The sequence below is a fragment of the Acromyrmex echinatior genome, chromosome 1 (assembly GCF_024713525.1).
Source record: "Acromyrmex echinatior isolate Ae372 chromosome 1, ASM2471352v2, whole genome shotgun sequence".
NCBI lineage: Eukaryota > Metazoa > Arthropoda > Insecta > Hymenoptera > Formicidae > Acromyrmex > Acromyrmex echinatior.
This window is the reverse complement of record NC_141852.1, coordinates 14,996,774-15,015,046: the sequence shown is the minus strand read 5'-3', so window position 1 is coordinate 15,015,046 and position 18,273 is coordinate 14,996,774. Positions and strand designations below refer to the sequence as shown.

General features: G+C 28.9%; 3 protein-coding genes across 4 annotated transcripts in view; 2 read left to right on the top strand and 1 right to left on the bottom strand.

Moving 5' to 3' along the window:
• The first annotated feature begins 706 nt into the window (after positions 1-706).
• On the top strand, positions 707-5,476 carry LOC105146944 (cathepsin O). The gene is made up of 7 exons (XM_011057613.2): positions 707-979; positions 2,073-2,211; positions 2,722-2,963; positions 4,173-4,318; positions 4,387-4,437; positions 4,965-5,233; positions 5,331-5,476. Exons 1-7 carry the CDS (start codon positions 794-796, stop codon positions 5,366-5,368), a joined length of 1,071 nt encoding a protein of 356 aa, XP_011055915.1. The 5' UTR covers positions 707-793; the 3' UTR covers positions 5,369-5,476.
• vermilion (Tryptophan 2,3-dioxygenase vermilion) lies at positions 5,450-16,808 on the bottom strand. Of its 2 annotated transcripts, XM_011057612.2 has the most exons (8): positions 16,693-16,808; positions 13,636-13,777; positions 12,287-12,459; positions 10,870-11,069; positions 8,377-8,730; positions 7,736-7,985; positions 7,032-7,125; positions 5,450-6,643 (listed from the first exon to the last, which is right to left on the bottom strand). In XM_011057612.2, exons 2-8 carry the CDS (start codon positions 13,656-13,658, stop codon positions 6,439-6,441), a joined length of 1,299 nt encoding a protein of 432 aa, XP_011055914.1. In that variant the 5' UTR covers positions 13,659-13,777; positions 16,693-16,808; the 3' UTR covers positions 5,450-6,438. The 2 variants fall into 2 exon arrangements, with proteins under 2 accessions (XP_011055914.1, XP_011055913.1); XM_011057611.2 differs by lacking the exons at positions 13,636-13,777; positions 16,693-16,808 and adding an exon at positions 12,924-13,371.
• A 316-nt stretch (positions 16,809-17,124) lies between these two features.
• ldd (lipid droplet defective) overlaps positions 17,125-18,273 on the top strand; it is a 58,802-nt gene continuing 57,653 nt past the window's right edge. Inside the window, exon 1 of the mRNA XM_087406342.1 lies at positions 17,125-17,284. The gene's annotated coding sequence lies outside the window, so the exon portion shown is untranslated. The remainder of the gene's footprint in view (positions 17,285-18,273) is intronic.

The following is an 18,273-nucleotide window of genomic DNA, read 5'->3' as shown; positions in this document are numbered from 1 at the left end:
AAGCGATAAAACAATTAAAATACGATTTTGATTTGTCTCTATATAATTTAAAATAATTTTAATTAAAAAAATTTAGAGGTTTAACAACTCCCACAGTTATTAATTACTAACATAATGTATAATGTATAAATCGTATATGTATAAACGCCGCGTTAAATTAAATTTTATAACTAATATTAATTTAACTAGTATTTATACATTTTGTAATAATTAGTTAATAACTATGGATATATAAACTCGGTTAATGATGATATAAAAACAAAATATGCAACATGTTTTTGTGTCATTTAAAAATTAAGATAAATGACAATTAAGATAAATGACAACCGCTAATTACAGAGTATAATTGCGTTTCACTCAGAAATTTCATCTGAGTATATCCAAATATCTTTTATCTTTGTTTAACATTCGATAAACAAGATAAAATGATATACCTTGAATTCCTAAATATAACTCTGCGATAATAAAAATTTGATTAAATTACTGCGTTCAGGAAACAATTAAGACACAAATGACACAACGTTATAAAAATGTACAGTATAACATACGTAACATAAATTATTCATTTTTAATTATTAAAAGGTTGTTCACAAGAGTATCTAATACTATCGCCATTTTCAAAGATAGCATGCGGATAGCATCCAGATGTTTACTCAACAAGTCTTTAAATACTAGCCATAACACTTGTTATTTGACCACTCTCTATTTATCGCGTCTGCGTCGTCTGTTGCATGACAACACGTACGCACATCACGAACGTGCGTTTTGCCGTCTGCGTTGTCGTTCATGAAACATGGAATGGCGAACAGTGGTGGTGATAGTGCTGATCGTGAGCCTTTGCTTCTTTATCGTGCCGATCAAAGTAGATTTCGATAAAACTGAGAAGGACGCGGAACTGTTCGCCAACTACATAGCCCGATATAATAAATCCTACAGGAATGATCCCGCGAAATATGAAGAGCGATTTGAGCATTTTCAGGTAAAGATTTGTCTGTAAACCGTGATTGTAGGAATAGCTTAGGCTTAAAAGGTTGCGCAATAGCAACCTTGTTGTCCGTTTCGAATTTAACTCACCGTTTATTCTACGTATACATTGACACATTATAATTTAAATTATATAAGTTTCACATTAAGGAACTTTTTAATTAAATGATAATCACTTATTAATCGCATTCTAATATGTAAATACATGCACGCACACGCGCACGTCTATTATGTCACTTGTATTTTCGCTGTGATATATTGTGACACTTTAGCTCTACTGATAGGAGAAGAATAATGATTATTTTGGAAAAACTTTATTTGATAAATATGTTAAAGAAAATAATTTATTATCAATACATATTTTATTATCAATTTATTACCAATATCTTTTCCAATGTTTAATCATCATTCGTCTATAAATTCTGAAAAAAATTGTAATAAGATAAAGTTCTGAAACTGTTTGAAAAAAATTCTAAACCTGAATTTTGTTCAAGTACACATTTCATTGTTATTTATTTAAATATTATAAATGCCTTAATCAATATCTTCGTTAAAGAAATATTAAAACTAAATAATTTTAAAACTGAAAAATTTGTTTTATTTTTATTAGATTCGTTAGCTAAATTAAAATCAATTTTATAAAATATATATATATATTATATATGGCCGTTAATGCTAAAGCAATATCCGTATTTTTCTGACAATAAAGTTTGTTTAATTCTAATTTCAATTTCTAATTACAGTTTTACTGGGCACATTCCATTATATTTACATTTATTAATTTTTTTATAGTTACTGCACATATCATTATTATTATTTTTGTTGTTCATCATACATAGAAAATTTTAATTACACAATACAGAACAATTATATATTCAGAACGTGTACTATGTGTTAAATAAATTATTAATTCATAATAAAAAATAAATATATGTGTACTGTGTACTATAAATTAAGTAATTATGTAATAATAAAATATATCAAAAGATTACGTGATAACATAAATAGAAATTAAATTTTGCAAATTATTTTATACGCAGCTTTCTTTTCTTACAATAATATTAATTAAGGTACGGAATCAATTGCAGAAATCATTGAGACATATCGAAAAGCTAAATAGTTTACGATCGTCGCAAGAAAGCGCATACTACGGGCTAACAGAATTCTCCGATTTATCCGATGATGAATTCATACAACAAGCACTAATTCCAGATTTACCTTTACGGGGTAAGTTTAATTTAAGAAAAATTTAAGGAAAATAATGATTAAATATTTAACTCTCAGTACAAAGGGTAGTGTAATCTCCCCCTCTCCTCCCCGATTTTTGTAGTTCAGATTTTTTCCGACCTTTTCATTTATTGCAATAAAAATATCTTTTGTGCTACGACATTTTAGATTTTCTAACTAAAAAATTCTTTTTTTTCGGTCTTTAAACGATAGATTAAAAAAAAAATTAAAAAAAAGTTAAAATTGATGCATTACAATGAGCAATATAAGCAAGAGAAAACGCTGGGTTACAAATACCCGGATATGAGTAGATAGGGACTTTTTTGAGATGTGGGTACTGAGGGTTAAAATGGAAATATGCAAGAACTTTCATTAAAGTTCATTAAATACTTAAGAATACTACATTATTTATAAATTACAAGAATTTCCCTGAGAAAAGTACAATTGCAATGAGCATAACGTTGTAATTTAACATTGTAATTTATTTGTTGAATATGACAATTTTGTTAGGCCAAAAACATACAACAGCGTCATATTATCATCAGCATTTTATGGGCTCGGTTAATCGTATGAAAAGAATGATACCAATAATCGGCATACCCTCTAAATTTGATTGGCGAGATAAAGGGGTCGTAGGACCAGTTATGAGCCAAGAGAATTGCGGCGCTTGTTGGGCGTTCAGCACTGTCGGGGTGGCCGAATCGATGTATGCCATCGAAAACGGAACTTTGCATTCCTTTAGTGTACAGGAAGTAAGTCCTTATATTCTCGACACGTTTTTCTATTTACTAAGCGAAGGAATTGCTCGAGGAAGTTCGCGTCAAATATAAATTTTATAAAAGCGCTTTCACGTGTGTTGAATTGTCGTTCATAAATATGTTGTACACATTAATGGGCACTAAAAAGTGACTAGGCTCTTATTTTAGCAGTTCCCTTGATTTTTCAGTCCTTAAATATAAGGACTATGCTTAGGTTGATATTATATTTGTCGTATGATACATTTTTCAAGTATGTTAATTGATTGTAGAAGAAGGTTTCGGATTTTTCTATCCTATAACCAATCAACTGACTTAAAAAATTTATCGTACGACAAATGTAATATTGATCTTATACGTTGGTAATTAGAAAAGTTTTGAGATTTAAAGCGGTCCCTAGACGATTAATAATATTATTATTCAGTCATATATTTCATAACATTATTGATGCTTCCTTTAGAGAATTGAATGTATGCTCAGTATAATTTTCAATCAAATCAGCCAATAATTTAGTTAATTCTTGTTATTAATTTAATATTTTAATTTTGATTTTACTTAATCATTAGTGACATGTATATTGACATTTGTGATTGCATTCAACAAAGTACTTGTAATGAGAATCAATCGACATCTGATCATACCGAGCAAGTTAACAATTAGAATTATCGTAGATAAATTTCTAAACTGGACAGCATTTTTATGATGGAACAGCTATCGTTCTACGTATGATAACGAGCGAAAAAAAGGGTATTTGATTAGTTTTTCAGAAAATAAATATAATCAGAAATGACAATTCAAAAGTTTTACTATCCAATGTCAATTTTGATGTAAATTAATGTAACTTATTTATAACGCTAAAAAGAATGAGCGGCGATCCTCGTAAATTGGTATTTTATTGAGTAGTAATAATTATAGATGGACGGATATACTTAAAACTTGATTGTTACAATAAACTGTATAAACTGTCAATATTGCCTCTAGACTATCAATAATACTGTGCAATATCAAATATTGTTCAATAATATTGATTATCTAGAAACCGCTTAAGTCGCACGAGGGACTTTTCGAGTGAGAAACCGATGCTTAATTCTATGAGAAGAAAATGATTAAAAATGAACAATCTCTTGAAAATCTCAAAACTTTTTAGATGTTTCTATTTATTAATTTGTCAGCCAATGTAGTTATTTATTTTTCGACGTCATACAGATGATCGATTGCATGCCAGGCAATTTCGGATGTCAGGGCGGTGACATATGCAGTTTACTCTCGTGGCTGTTGGCCTCAAAAACAAGAATTATATCTGAGATCGATTATCCTCTCACATTGCAAACCGACACGTGTAGATTGCATAAGTAGGTTGCATGCAAGGATGTTTTTCTTAGCGAAAACCGCAAAAGTATGATGACACTTGATCTTTCAGAATTTCTGCGAAGACGTCGGGAGTTAGAATAACGGACTTCACATGCGACAGGTAGTTTCATTTTTACTTGCATTATTATTTATAATACATTATTTTTTATTGTCTCATTATTTGTAATGTTTTATTTTTTAAACAATAAAAAAATGTATCTGTACAATTCCTCTTTTGCAATGAAAAATTTAAAAAGAAATCAGTTAAAATGGAGTAAAGGATGTAATATTGAAACAATATTATATTATACTAATTAATTAATTGTTTTATTATTAGGTGTTGGAATTAATTCGTAGCGTTTTTTAATGAAAGAATGTTATTTATTTCACATGAGCATTAAAAAATACATTAATAAAAGTATTTCCCATCACTTGTAAAACGCTACGAATTAATTCCAACACCTAATATTTATTTTTTCTGTGCGAAATGAACATCGCGAAATAAACATAATTCTTTGTTTTGCTGTGAGATTTACATCAATTTCCAAACTATGGCATTAACAAAGAGAGAGAGCCTGAAGGCTTTCGGCTGGACGCCACGCTGTCTAATATCTCGGCACTCGCGAATACTAATCGAGTTTGTTTCAGCTTTGTAGACGCGGAAACTGAACTTTTGACGTTGCTCGTTACTCATGGACCCGTGGCGGTTGCCGTGAACGCCATATCTTGGCAGAATTATTTAGGTGGCATAATACAGTATAACTGCGATAGTTCATTCAACAGCCTAAATCATGCGGTACAGATAGTGGGATATGACACGGAAGCTCGTATACCACATTATATCATTAAAAATTCGTGGGGACCATCCTTTGGCAATAAAGGTTACATTTATATTGCGGTTGGCAAGAATTTATGCGGTAAGTCAAATGAACAAGTGGGCATGTGACATTCACGCTAATTGATTTGAGTGCTTATTTCTTTGGGCGGATAAAATATCTTGACGTATATTCGCAGGTATAGCCAATCAGGTCTCTTCGCTCCAAGTTGTTTAATCAATCAATGAATGTTAAATTGCAACGTTTTCAATTTCTAACAAAATAAATTAATTAGTAGAGTAATGCTGTGAAAAAATATGACTGAATAAAATACTTTATTAAGAATATTGTTAATTATGTTTCTCATATTGTTTGTTATCTCAGAAAGCTATCAATATGACTGCTTTAATATAAAAGGTGATCCAAGACGAAAAGTTAATCTTTCGAAAAGTGAGACAGTGATATATACAATTATTAGAAACTATACACAGTCATATCTTCCTAAAGAGTCCGCCGATTTTTCTTGATTTTCATCTGTGTTTTCCAATCATACAGTGCAATTGATAACTTCGTTATCATTTGCTTTATCAACATACGAAACTGTGACTTAGTTAGTATCAAGAAGATCGACAATTAAAATTCAGAAAGATTTTGTATCTTTCACTTCTTATAATAACCGATTATGTTCGAGACATTGACTTTTCCTAGGATCATTTTGCCTAATCTAATTTATAATTTATGCATAGTAATTAATTAATAACTTAATTCTATTTTTTTATAAATTATCTAAAATTTGAAATTTTACTTTTTAACCTGTAAAAGTAGAATGGTGATTCTGAGACATTTTCCTAATTTTTAAATAGTATAATGATCTGAAATAATTTTATATTTCATAATCTTATTTTTCACTATCTTATTCTATTCATATAAGTATAGTCAAATGCAATATGGTTATTGTATTACATAGTTATATTTATATTTGTTAAGTTCAATTGTTGCAATTTTTTATATAGTTAAATATTTTAAAATTTGTAAAACAAATAACAGAAAACTTTAATAAACCTCATGGAACCATGTTCCCTTAGCATCATAAAAAAATGTGTATTTCAAATTAATTTTAACATTAAATTAATTTTGAGAGTCACGTATATTAAATCTTTTTTTAAAAGAAATATAAAATTTAAATGCTAAAAAGAAAAGAATTTGTTTTCAAGCAATCGTTTAACTGTATTACCTTATTATTGCATCAACGTGGCGCACATAATATATACTGACTATACGTTAGAGAAGTAAAACTTATTAGAGTTTCAGGAAGTTTGCTGTGTCATGGGCAGACTAATATATGAGCTTCTTAAAGAGTCTGCCGATTCATCTTGATCTTCGTCCATAATCCAATTGTACGATGCAATTGATAACTTCATTTTCATTTGCTTCGTCAACGGCGGGATCATATGACGTGGTACCAAGAAGGTCGATAGGTTGAACAAATCCAAAAAGACTTTGTATCTATCGCTATTCGTCGAAACAAACAAAATTTATTATTTGAAACATTATTATATTTGCAAATCAGTAAATTGCATCAAGTTGACTAAAGTCTTACGAAATGTATAATATATGCGTTTCTAAAGTGACATAATAAAAAATAATTAATAAATTATCTAAGAAAATCAGTTATCTAGATAAATAAAAATTTATATTAAATTATCGATAAACAAACTTATACTATTATAATGACTTAATTACTTTTGACGTTATAATAGTAATATTTGTGCTGATGATAAAAATTCGTGATATTTTTATGTTGCCATTAATGAATTTTTTCAGTGAATAAATCATTTGATATCAATTTTCATCATTAATTATCAATCATATATTTATATTAATTGAAGCAGACAAATACCTTAACGTGGACTTCAAATACTGATAGCCGGAAGAACCACCAGTACCTAATTGTTGAGAACCGATCATTCTTTGTACCATGATAACATGATTATCTAAAAGTGTAAAAGAACACGTATTCTAATCAATTTTAATTTATAATCAATTTAAGATAATGAAATATGATACAAGATAAGATTATATAATGGAATATAACTCATACAATGTAAGTGTATTTTCATCACGTACAATAATAATATTGACAATTTAAAATTTTACATATTAAAATTTCATAATGATAACTTTATATATGTACATATGTAAATACATATAATATGACCGATAATAATAATTATGTGCTTTTGAATGCTGCACGAAAATTCAAAAAAATACTGGTAGTTGTGAATGTTGTAAAAAAATTTAAAATATCGATTATTTTAACTGTTATAAACAAATTAAATAAAATATCGATAAAATAGATTTTAGTAAAATATGCATATTAAAAAATATAGATGTGAATTCAACATACCACGCGGTATATATAATTCATCGTGTTGATATTAATGATTACGTGATGTGATTTTAAAATCTACATGGTATGTATAATAATATTACCACGATATGGATTAAAAACTCATAGTATTAAATCTATGGCATTAAATCCACATCCATATTTTTTAGAAAGTCAATATAAATAACAAGATGCTAATAAATGTTTTCTCTTACACCTCCACTTCGTAATTAGAGAGTCAATGTCCATTAGCGCCGTGAGGATCTGATGTGGCTGACTAAATCGTGGTTCATCTCGATATAGGGTGATCATTATTGCTCCCTGAAGAGCACTGTGCGAAAATCTGCGTTCCCCGCGCGACACAAGAGCGTTGTGAAGTGATTCGTTGAAGATGCTATCGAAAACTGCTTGTCGCGAGCGTACATTAGCGAAATGATAGTCTTTAATGCATTCCTTTGACAGTTTCTGAAAAGTTAATAAATTATGAATAACCAATTATTCTGAAATTCGAAAACAAAGAAATAAGATATTATGTATATTTAGACAAGTCTTTTTATGTCTGTTCTGTCTTGCAGTTTTCAATTTTACAGTTTTATGATAATCTCTTTAATATTAATTAAGTTTTAAATTATATAATAATTGAGCTTTAAATTAAATTTCTTAGCAAATGTTTATTAATATATTATATATTAGAAAGCAAAGTTTTCATTTTTTTATTATTTCGTTATTTATTTTAGATTTTTCTAAAGAGAATTTGTTGCCGAAATTGTTAAAAAAGTACAAATATCAAATAATTTAGTGTAACTAAATTATAACTGTTTGGAATTACGAAATTAGTAAGGTTGAGCGTAATTACATGTATGGCTTGTTCTTGCTCGGTCAACATCTTCTCCACTGCTCGTTTGTATTTTCCCCAAAAATCAAAATCATGTGTCTCGAGCCCTGGCGTTCTGCTCAACCAACTCTGAACCAGAGTACTGAGACTGTGCTCCTCCTCAGATCGCTTAATCGCCTCGATAGCTTCGGGATCCCTCCCGAAAATCTTTATGTAATTATATTTGACCCTGAGTTCTTGTTTTACACCCAATTTATTCTCCAATAGACGGAATTGCAACGATTGGAAACCCGAAGCCGGGCATAATAAGTCCCTAAATGCCATGAAATCTAACGGTGTCATAGTTTCCAAAATCGTCACTTGCTCCACCAATAGCTGCAAATCAAGATTTGTTTGTGTTAATTCTTATCGCGTTTTTTATTAGCAGAGCTAGTGCACGTGAAACTGTTGTACACAATTCTAATATAAATGTAAAAGTGAGAGAGATATCTCAATTGATAAAATGCCCAATGTATTTATCAAAAAGCACAATAAAATGTATTGAATATTTTGCGGTTTAATTCGTGTTTATATTTTTATTAAATGTACAATTTGGTTGATTTGTGTAACGGTTTTAAAGTGCACTGAGTGCGCACTAGTTCTCGCCAATGAAAATGCTATTAGTATTTTGTCAGTTTGTTAAAAAAAAGAAACGACACAGATAAATTACATTGTTAAATGTATATAATACTAAGAATTTAAAAAATTCTATTTTTTATAATTTTATTTCGATAATTTATAATTTTATTTTTATACCGTAATTATATTAATTAATTATTCCTTTTGTATTTTTTAATTTTTGTTAAATTTTTTTATACATTTATGACTTTACTTTATATTTTATAATTTATTCATTTTGGCTGAAGAAAAGTTGAAAAGTGGAAACTGTTACCATTACGTTTTAAAATAAAATTTATTTTTATTTAACATTTTTTTATTACTCTTCTTGCTCTATTTCTTTGTTTTAATATTATATTAATCTTTGTTTTTATTATATTACTTATGTTAATCTCTATTTTAACAAAAGCAAGATAAATTTTGCTACTAAAAGACATGATTAAATAAGATCGAGGTCTTGTAGCTGCGAAAGAACATCTTGAAACGTTCTCATCGATTTGTCAACGCGACTGCATTCGCACTTCTATGGGTGCCAGTGCAAGCGAAGGGTGCGTGAGCGACATAATACGTTAATACAATATTATAATGCATTGCTAGGTGCATCTGGAAATAAATGTAGTATAACTGTATCCTTTAAAGAACGCAAGAATAGTTCTTTTGACACGCAGATTTAACGTTATGTCACAATTCGTAAATTTTAATGCATTCATGTACATCGCATAGATCAGATATTACATTTGTAGTATATCTTCCAAATATCTTCCGATATTGTGTATCAAAGACAAATTCGCGACAGTTAGTCGCTTCGATCGGAATTGTATTTTGAAGCATTCAATATTACGCGCTCGTGCGTATCGAGAATGCAGTATCGCGGAGAGACGTTTTATCGAATAAAAATAAAGAAAGGTACGACCGCACCTTCTGTGGTATTGAAATAGAGTAACGGGTTTGTTATCTAACGTACCGTCTCTGTTCTCCCTTTAATGCATGCACAAGCGCCCGGTGTCGTATATCGTCTAGAAATATTATCTTACTGTGCCTCCGCAGGGTGCCTTATGCGGTTCCCACAGTCTTATTTATCTCATATCATGCCTAAATCGGGTAAAAAAAATCACGCCATGTCGCGTACTTGATATGTCAGCTATTACGAAATATTATCTAGGTTATCGTGAAGAAGCGAATGACAAAGAAGCTATCAAAATTTATAAATATAATTATTATTCCTAACAAAGCATGTTATATATAAAGTACGTATATTAGGCCTGTTCTTCTTCTGTATCCTAGGACTGGATATCGATTATGTATCTTTTTCCCTACAGCGAAAACGTGAAAAGTGAAAATTTTTTGTATGTGTGTATATGTACATGCATACATACATACATAAAATTTTTCACTTCTCACGTTTTCGCTCTAAAGAAAAAGTTACTTGATCGATACCCTGGACTTCTTGCACGATTCAACTTTTGTCTTTTTCTCTCTAATGTGAAAAAAAAGAAATAAACCATGCAAAGAGTTCAGTCTTGAGATATGAAAAAAAACAGATCTATGAATTATATATATATATATATCCGATGTTTGTGAAATATATAAGAGGATGTAAGAGAAAGTGTCACGGTAAATAGCTTTGTCTGGTGAGACAGAAAAATTTGATTAAAGGGACATGCAGTCTGTGGCGAACTAATTGGCTTGTAATTAAGGGCCGTTCACCTTGCATCGTCATTATTATTATAAGCGGATTTCTGCGAAATAGTTATTTGGCAAGTCGCTATATATAATTACATATATTCTATTGTTATATAAAGTTACGCAAAATCACATTTCGTATAAGAATCCTTTTCGAGAGATTTTAGAACATACCTTCAGGATAAGAACAATGCGATTCAATCGTTTCAGGATCTCCAAGGTTTTTGATTCGTTCAAAACTCCATTGCCCTGGATGACGGTTGAATGATCATTAAAAGATCCATTGGATATTTTGCAATTGTTGGATTCGGAGCTAAAAAGTGGCTTAACGGAATCGAGCTCGAAAATAATTTGCTTGAACCAAAGCTCGTACGCTACAACGAATTGAAATGCAGCGATACAATATAAATATTGCAATAAATAATTCATATAAATTAATAAAACATTAAAATATAAATATTATAAATATATACAATGATTGAGAAATTGAACAAATCGTTATTTTGAATTTCTTTCCAAAATGTGTGGAAGAAGATATTTATATATTTATAAGACAGATATTTATTATCAACAGATAAATGACAAATGTCATATTGATAGTAAAAGGTCATATGATGCAACGAATCGAAATACAACAATAAATTGGAATAATATAAACAGTTATAATAAATAATTGATATAAATTAATGAAACAATTATTAAAATATAATTACAAATATATGCTGCTTTGAGAAATTGATCAAATCGTACCATTAAATTTCTTTCAAAAATTTCTGAAGGAAGATATTTATAGCAAAATCATGGATATTTGTTGTCATCACAGATGACAAAATATATATTAAATATATATTAATAATAAAAGATCGTACGATACAACAAATCGAAATGTAACAATATAATTGGAATAATATAACATTAATATATAATTGAATAATAGATACACAATTGGAATAAATATCTCATATAAATCAATAAAATAATTATTATATAAATATTATAAATCTACATAATGACTGAGAAACTACTCAAATTTATAACAATATCATTTTTTAAAAATCCGTGAAGGACAATATAGTAAGATCAAGATGTATGTTATGATCAATAAGATAATGACGAATGTTCTATCGATAATGAAAGGTCGTCAATATCAGCAATAATATGTTAATATTAGCATAACATTCGTTACTTATTTTTTTTGAGTAGTTAGCTAATTATTGTGTAATATATTTGTTTCGCGAGTGCTGCATATTATTAATTACGTTCGACATTATTCGTGAATAACAAATTATATTATTAAAAAATTGTAGTATAATTTAAAAATTATGTGTGTGCGTGTCACACATTTTATTATTTCATTATTTAAAATTTAATAATAAAAAAAAACACTTTATTATAAATAATTTGAGATATTACGCTATTAAAATAAAATTCATATAGAACATAATGAAGGGAGGATATTTGTCGCTTAAATGAGGATATTTTGTCACTAAGGGATATTTTCGGAGCTTTTATTTTTGCATAGAAGGAAAAAGGAAACTTAATTACCAAATTATGTGTGTAATTGAAGAATACGTAATTATTAGTAAAATACCTTGATGGATGACAATAAAAAGATGTTCGTCGTGAACTTCATTGCCGTATTCGGCGCTGAGAAGCCTTTGCGCGGACAAGATTTTATCTAAATGCAGATACTCGCTGTAGTGCAACGCCGGTCCTTGCGTTAATTCCCGCTGTGCCTGATCGTCTCGATTGTGATTATTTTCTCTTCAACAAATATTTTGTCATTAGTTTTGTATATAATCTCATTTTAAAAATCTCATTTTAAACGCGTGATCGATTGCGACATGAATGATGACGATGTAATCGCTTATTCTATTTAATAAATATATAAAATACTTTCTGGTCATAATAGTTTTATTATTTGTAGACACAAAAATCTTCGGAATTATGTAAAACCACAAGATTAGAATGCTAGAATATTCGTTGCTTGTTTTGAAATAGAGTTTATTTCAAACAGTATGCTTTAATAACGCGTTGAACCGTTTCTTTTTCATTTATGATAGAATACAGAATAAAGTTACAGAAAAAAAATTACAGAAAATCTCAGAGTAAACTTTTTTTTTGGATTAAAATATTCGCGATAGTCTGCGGCTTTTATATGATAAATAATAATAGAGATATTTGTTTTAAGTATCTAAGAATATTTCAATCGAAAGTGTATTACTTACGAAATACTGCTCATTGGACAAGACATTCTTTAAGTATATTTCTTTACGTTGTAATTTGAGAAATAGATAACAATTAATAGATGACACTTAGAGATTCAAATATTCAATATGCTTTATTTTTATTTTAGCGAATAAAACAAAATTGCCCGAATTATTTTTTAATAAATGTAACACAGACTACAATTCACTTGGAATATCTGACAATACGACTTGTCAAAATATCGCCCTCGCGTGTAGGAGAGATCCACGCGCGGTGCACGTTGTCGAGGAAATGGGTGGCGCTCGACTAACGTTCCATTCGTCGTTCAGAATTTATCTTCTGTATAATGACAGTATTGCCATAAAAAAAGTTTTAGAGCAAAATGTTTTTACGATAATGACATATAATTATTTCATATGATATGAATTGTTAAGATAGATTGTTGAATAATATTCATGTTTTTCTAAAACATTACTTCATCGGAGCCTTTCCTTTATATATAAAAAATTTATATATAAATTTTTATTTTTATAATGTACGTAATATGTAAATAAAAATATATTTCATTACATCATTTAAGTACAGAGATTACATTACATGAACGAGATTTACTTCTCACTAGATGTTACTTCTCACTAGATGTTCCTTTTCTCCGCAAATTCTCAATATAAATCATTAATTCTTTCATTAATTCAATTAAATTCTATATTTGTAGAAAGTAAAAAATCTCACAAGGAGAGAATGGCAAATTGCATCACGTGAATGTCCACGTCCAATCAGGACGTCACATGACTAGTTTTCTCCAATCTCTTCTATGCCTATGGAGCTTTGATGCCCATGCTCAATCAGAGAAGACGAGGGTCACGTAGGCTCTCTAGTAGAAAGAAGACTAAAATTATTTTCTTTTAGAAAGAAACATGACAGATCTTACAAACATATAAATTTTTCCAATAAATTTTTCTATTTTTGAAAAAAGAACCGAAAACATCCATGAAAAAATTGGAAAAAATAGTTTTAAAACTATATATTTTATAAATTTTTTTAAAGAAAAAAATATGACATGATAATTTAAATATCTTAAAAACGTAATTATTCTGTTTTACGTATAATAATTTTATGTAATAATGCACAAAATATAAATGTTATGTACATTCTATGTACATAAAATTGTAATATAAAAAAGTATCAAAGAGGAATGTTCTGGACATTGTTTATAGATATTCAGACCAAAACAAAATAAGACAATTTTTTAATATCTTTTTTAATAGTTCCAAAACATATCCAAAATTGCTATAATAAAATTTTAATTTTAATAACGTTAGCATATGTTTCAATTTTCTATTAATTTCAGTTCATTTTCTATTAATTTTCAATTAATTTTTTATTTATAAAAATTTAACTAATAAATATTATAGATTTGCAAGCTTGTTAAATAAAAGATAGACAGATTTTTTTAACAGAACCAGTTGCATAAATTCATGCGCGATTCGATTCTTAATTTATCATAGACAAATCTTTATCACCAGTAACATTAAATTTATTCACAGATTTATTGCAAAATTCTACAATACTATCTACTGTAAAATTTCTTTTTAATTCTATCCTGATTCTTCTCTCGGATGGCAGATGTCGCGTCGTGTATTACTCCTTCAGTTAAAAACAGTAAGAGTATTAAAAATGGAAACAGTCCAACAAGAAAAAATACATTTATGAGAAAAAATTTCTCGATTTCATATTAAATCATTAAATTAAACGCAATAATTTTATATTATTTTTTATTTATAATTATTATAATATTATAGCAATAATAATTTTAAATAATGTAATAATTTATTTATTTAATTATTATATTTATAGTAAGTAATAAATATAAAATACTACTAACAGTTGCGAAAATATATGTATATGCATGGCATGATTCTCTCTCTCTCTCTCTCTCTCTCTCTCTCTCTCTCTCTCTCTCTCTCTCTCTCTCTCTCTCCCCTCCCTCCCTTCCTCTTTCCCTCTCTCTTTCAGATAATTTTTTCGATAACATAGGTATACAAAAAATTGGTGATCTAGAGATTAAATCGTGATATTCTTATGTATTTTGACGCTTTAAAACTAAATTCGATGTCCAAATTGCTTCATCACAATTTTTTTTATTATCGAAAAATAATTTATTAAATAATATTCCATTTTCTAATATATTTTTAATCTACCAGCTTGCATATTAAATATATATGCTTGCATATTATCATTAAATTTCTCTCTTTTGCTTCAGCTTGTATATAAAAAACCAGCTCTGAAAATATTAGAAAATCGATTTATTTTCCATCGATAAGAAATTGTGATGTATAATTCAATTTGGAGTTTCAGAGCATCAAAATACATAAGAATACATAATTTAATCTCTAAAATGTTGTATTTTTTTATGTATCTGTAATTATCAGATTACTTCAAGAATGATACAACGGTGTAATAAAATTACAAATAGAAATTATAAATAGAAATTATAAATAGAATTGATTATAAGTCGAACGATAGCAAACATCGATACTGGGATAAATTAAGTTTATTAATAATAATTATAACGACCGTGACACGATCTTGGATAGTAATAAAATTCGTTCATGACACTTAATCGTCCACCGGACACGCAGTTTCCCGGAAGTATTGATAACTCCGCGTCACTGATTATAATTTTCCTCCCTTTTCTCAGAACATTGCTCTTTTTCATCCTTTTCAACCACGTGATCTATCAGGCTATCTAGCATATATACGTGCACATATACGCGATTGAAGATAATTTACATTACGCGATATATTCGCGATAAAAGAAAGATACTATTTAATTTTACATGTCAAATATGTGATAGACTAATCGAATAAAGTAAAAGATTTTTAAAACCTTAATATTTGACAATTGCATAAGATTCCTGGAATTCAAGCGTACTTGATTCGCATGAGATTTGACTGAAAGAAGAAATGCAATATGCACAAATATGCATATTCTGAAGAAAACATTCTTGACGGTAAATAGCATTCCCTGGAAAAATATATATTTTGCGAACAAGTTTTACATCAGAAAGATGTTATCGTACATCTATTTCAAGTAAGATTTCGACACTCCGATCAATGTTTACATCGCGCTACATTCGCTGATAATTGCATTTAAACTTTAATTTGCCATTTTAATGTTTTGTGCATGATGATTTTAAGAATGAGAAAAACAATCGATTGTGATTGGTTAATTTCTTATGGCTTAAGCTTTATGTCTTAAATTTCATTGTAAATGCCGCTTTACGTACGGCAGTTACAATTTACTTTGAGATTTTCAATGATTCTACATGTCACTTATCCAGAGCCGGAAGTTCTATTCGATAATATCTTCAATGACGTATCATACTCGTTTACGTAATTGTGTACCATCGAGAAGTGTTTTGATATAATTACCAGGAGTGTACATGAAGGATACGTCCATCGAACGCGTTTACCGCTAATTTCTGATATTCCGTTTAATGATTGTAAAATTACATTCTGTATCGCGCAAGGATTGTAAGCAATCCAACACGCGCGGATATCATCCGAGAGACACGTGCAATTTAATTATCGTAATAAATTTAGTAATTAGTTTTAAACATAATATTCATGAGGTATAATTACATAAGATTTAATGAGTATAATTTTTTATTGATCGAATCTCATTATGGCACTCATAAGATATTTTTCATTCCAATTTTTCCATATGTTAACATTTTTTTATTTCCGTATTATACAATAGTGAACACAATTTGCATAAATTAATACCTCGTGTATCCTGGTTTTCCTGCTTAGCGCTCGTTATTACATTTTCTCTTAAGCAGAGAACGAAGAGATCCGTTCGTGTAACAACTTCCTAATAGACACGAAATAAACATGACATACTTTAAATAATGCCCGCGCAGAAATAACACGTCACAAATATTTATGCGATAATTAAATGCACGAGGTATTTAAGAAATAATATATCTTCTCGATTATATAATTATAAGCGTGCAGATAATAGCACCGTAGTGTAAGATCGGACTTTAATAGCAGATGTTAAAATTAATTTTAGTAATTTTATACAATGTGTACGAAGAAAATATATCGAAACGGAAGTACGTGATAGAAGTTTAATTATGATTTCAGACACAAGATAGTGATTTAATTCTGCAGCATTAGTCCGTCCGTTGAATATATTTAGTCAATCCTTTTTCCAAACGGCTACTCGCGCAATTCTCTTAGAGAGAGAGAGCACATTCTGTCGCAATCGAGAGTGCAACGACATAAAATGAAGATAACGCGCCGCCTGATTATTTGCTCTCAGTTTTGCTAATGTTTGAAAAGTCGAGTAGCGAGATTGAATCACTCGTATCCGGTAAGGCCAGTATTCTCTCATGTAGTCGGTTCTTATGTCAAAATCGTCTCAAATAATACCTTAAGATACTAATATTGCTCTGCGATTGGTTTATGACTTAATATTGCACTTAAGACCGTCTTAAATATAAGAATCGACTATGAATGTCGACTTACGAGTCGGGGAAAAAATTGCTCGATTTCGCGTACGTACAGAAAGAATAATTTTGCTGAAGTATCTAAAAATTTAGATACAGATCTGAAAATGATTCTGTTGAATTATTGAAATGATTATGTACGACGCTAAAGCTGATTGCTATTAGGTTAATATAAAAATAATGTTTGCTTTTTTGTTTTAAACTTGATACTTTATTTTACAATAAGGTTGCGTTTAATTGTATTTATGTTACACATCATTTTCAAGCACAAATTTCGCTCTATTTAATTGTGTTTGCCTACTTTCAATGTTATAATTTGTGATATTCATTATTATAATATTAGGTGTTGGAATTAATTCGTAGCGTTTTTTAATGAAAGAATGTTATTTATTTCACATGAGCATTAAAAAATACATTAATGAAAGTACTTCCCATCTCTTGTAAAACGCTACGAATTAATTCCAACACCTAATAATTAATATAAATAAAGCAATTCCGAGCAAATTTTTATAAATTCAAATTATGCTGTAAATCAACGAGATAAAAAATTAATAAAGCATTTAACTAGGGAATGGTTCGAATAAACATACAGAGTACGATGATTTCAAAAATTTAGTAATAAAGATGAAAGCCTTGAAGATAAAATAGGTCGAGAACAATCTATGGCTATTTAATAATGGAATAAATAAATTTATATCTCATTAGCAAAAATGTATAGGTTTTAATAGTTTTTATTTCAATTAATAAAATTTGCCTTGAGCTGAGATATATGTATTTAAAGGTAAAGATTAAGAATCGATATTATTTTTGCATGGATCTGAATATCCAATTTTCCAGCATTGCTTGAGTTTCC

What these genes read in the sequence shown, in the direction of transcription:
- vermilion (XM_011057611.2), bottom strand. Translation starts at nt 12,949, where the DNA reads ATGTCTTGTCCAATGAGCAGTATTTC. An exon ending in AGCAAGAACAAGCCATACAT is followed by an intron (nt 7,986 to 8,376) that starts GTAATTACGCTC and finishes TTAACTTTTCAG; the next exon opens with AAACTGTCAAAGGAATGCAT. An exon ending in TATTTGAAGTCCACGTTAAG is followed by an intron (nt 6,644 to 7,031) that starts GTATTTGTCTGC and finishes TTCGACGAATAG; the next exon opens with CGATAGATACAAAGTCTTTT.
- LOC105146944 (XM_011057613.2), top strand. Translation starts at nt 794, where the DNA reads ATGGAATGGCGAACAGTGGTGGTGATAGTGCTGATCGTGAGCCTTTGC. An exon ending in AGCGATTTGAGCATTTTCAG is followed by an intron (nt 980 to 2,072) that starts GTAAAGATTTGT and finishes AATCAATTGCAG; the next exon opens with AAATCATTGAGACATATCGA. An exon ending in GACACGTGTAGATTGCATAA is followed by an intron (nt 4,319 to 4,386) that starts GTAGGTTGCATG and finishes TTGATCTTTCAG; the next exon opens with AATTTCTGCGAAGACGTCGG.